This window comes from Marmota marmota, unplaced genomic scaffold, assembly GCF_001458135.2.
Source record: "Marmota marmota marmota unplaced genomic scaffold, marMar, whole genome shotgun sequence".
Lineage (NCBI taxonomy): Eukaryota > Metazoa > Chordata > Mammalia > Rodentia > Sciuridae > Marmota > Marmota marmota.
In genome coordinates this window covers 54,153,114-54,154,554 of record NW_025999900.1, presented here as the reverse complement: position 1 = coordinate 54,154,554, position 1,441 = coordinate 54,153,114, and the positions used below count along the sequence as shown (strand labels likewise).

General features: G+C 34.8%; 1 protein-coding gene across 12 annotated transcripts in view; it reads right to left on the bottom strand.

Moving 5' to 3' along the window:
- Zc3h14 (zinc finger CCCH-type containing 14) overlaps positions 1-1,441 on the bottom strand; it is a 54,652-nt gene that overhangs the window by 37,888 nt on the left and 15,323 nt on the right. For all 12 annotated transcript variants that reach the window (XM_048799147.1, XM_015494615.2, XM_015494631.2 and 9 more), the window contains one exon: positions 1,104-1,204. In XM_048799147.1, the coding sequence (XP_048655104.1) occupies positions 1,104-1,204 (101 nt within the window). The remainder of the gene's footprint in view (positions 1-1,103; positions 1,205-1,441) is intronic.

The window sequence follows — 1,441 nt, the reverse complement described above, 5'->3', positions numbered from 1 at the left end:
AAAAAAAAAAAAAAAAAAAAAGAAGAAGAAGAGGGGTGGGGGATGTGGCTCATAGGTAGAACATTTCTGGGTTTAATACCCAGTCCCCCCACTACACACACACACACACACACACACACACAAACAAACCTCTAACTTTAGCCACTTATTATTATCCAATTTGGCTCCTTTTTTGTTTTGAGACAGGGTCTCCCTAATTTTCTGATGATCTCGCTAAGTTGCTAAAGTGGTGATCCTCCCACTTTAGCCTCCCAAACTGGGGATTATAGACATGTGCCACTGTGCCCTGCAACTCTGCTCCCTTTTATACATAATTAATTCATATCTAATGCTGAATTTAATACTATTAATATGAAAGTCTCATTTCTTGAAATCAAAATTCCCTTTAAGGGCTGGGGTTATAGTTCAGTGGTAGAGCACTTGCCTAGCATGTGTGAAGCACTGGGTTCAATTCTCAGCACCACATAAAAAAATAAATATTGTGCCCATCTATAGCTAAAAATATTAAAAAACAAAAAGAACAGCAACAAAAAACTTCCTTTAGTAGGGCTGTGGTACAGCTCAGTGGTAGAGCGCTTACCTATCATGGTGTGAGGCCCTGCATTCAATCCTTACCACCACATAAAATATAAAATAAAGGTATTGTGTCCATTTACAATTAAAATAATTAAAAAGAAAAAAAAACTCCCTTTAAAAATTTGTATCCATTTGACATACACTGGAAAGAGGGAATAAAAGGTATTACATGGTGATCACAAGAACTAAGCTCCAATGACAGTTTCTCAAACTGGTCATATCTCATTTTAAAAATACTCTTCTGCAATGGATGTGTAACTGATGTGATTCTGCAATCTGTGTATGGGGTGAAGGTGGGAGTTCATAACCCACTTGAATCAAAGTGTGGAATATGATATGTCAAGAAATTTGTAATGTTTTGAACAACCCACAATAAAAAATTAAAAAAAAAAAAATACTCTTCTGTAGAAGAACTTTATCTTGGCCTTGATATATCAAAATTACCTTTACCACAACTCAGTGAGCAAACACTTTTAGCTAAGTGAAGAAATCTCTTACCCATTGTAAACAAACTTCATTTAAATTACCTGCAGAATAGTTAGTTGTTTTTGTTACTGATTCTTGAGCTTCAGATATAGCCTTCAAAATTAGATTCTTGTTGGCTTGTTTAGAAGGTGGAAGAGAAGGTCTAAAAGAGTTTTTTAAAAAAAAAGTATTTTTAAATTTCACATCTTTACATACTAACAATTCATTATGTCTTTACCACAACTTCTTCTAAGTCTTAAACAGACCACGTGTAGTTTTTAGACAATGCCATGAGGGAATTTCACTCTCAAGAAAGTCCATACTCTCTTTCCCTTCAACTGCATAATCCTTACTTTCCTACTCTGTGTTCCAGTTTCTTAAAAGAAAAAAAGGTGTTTGG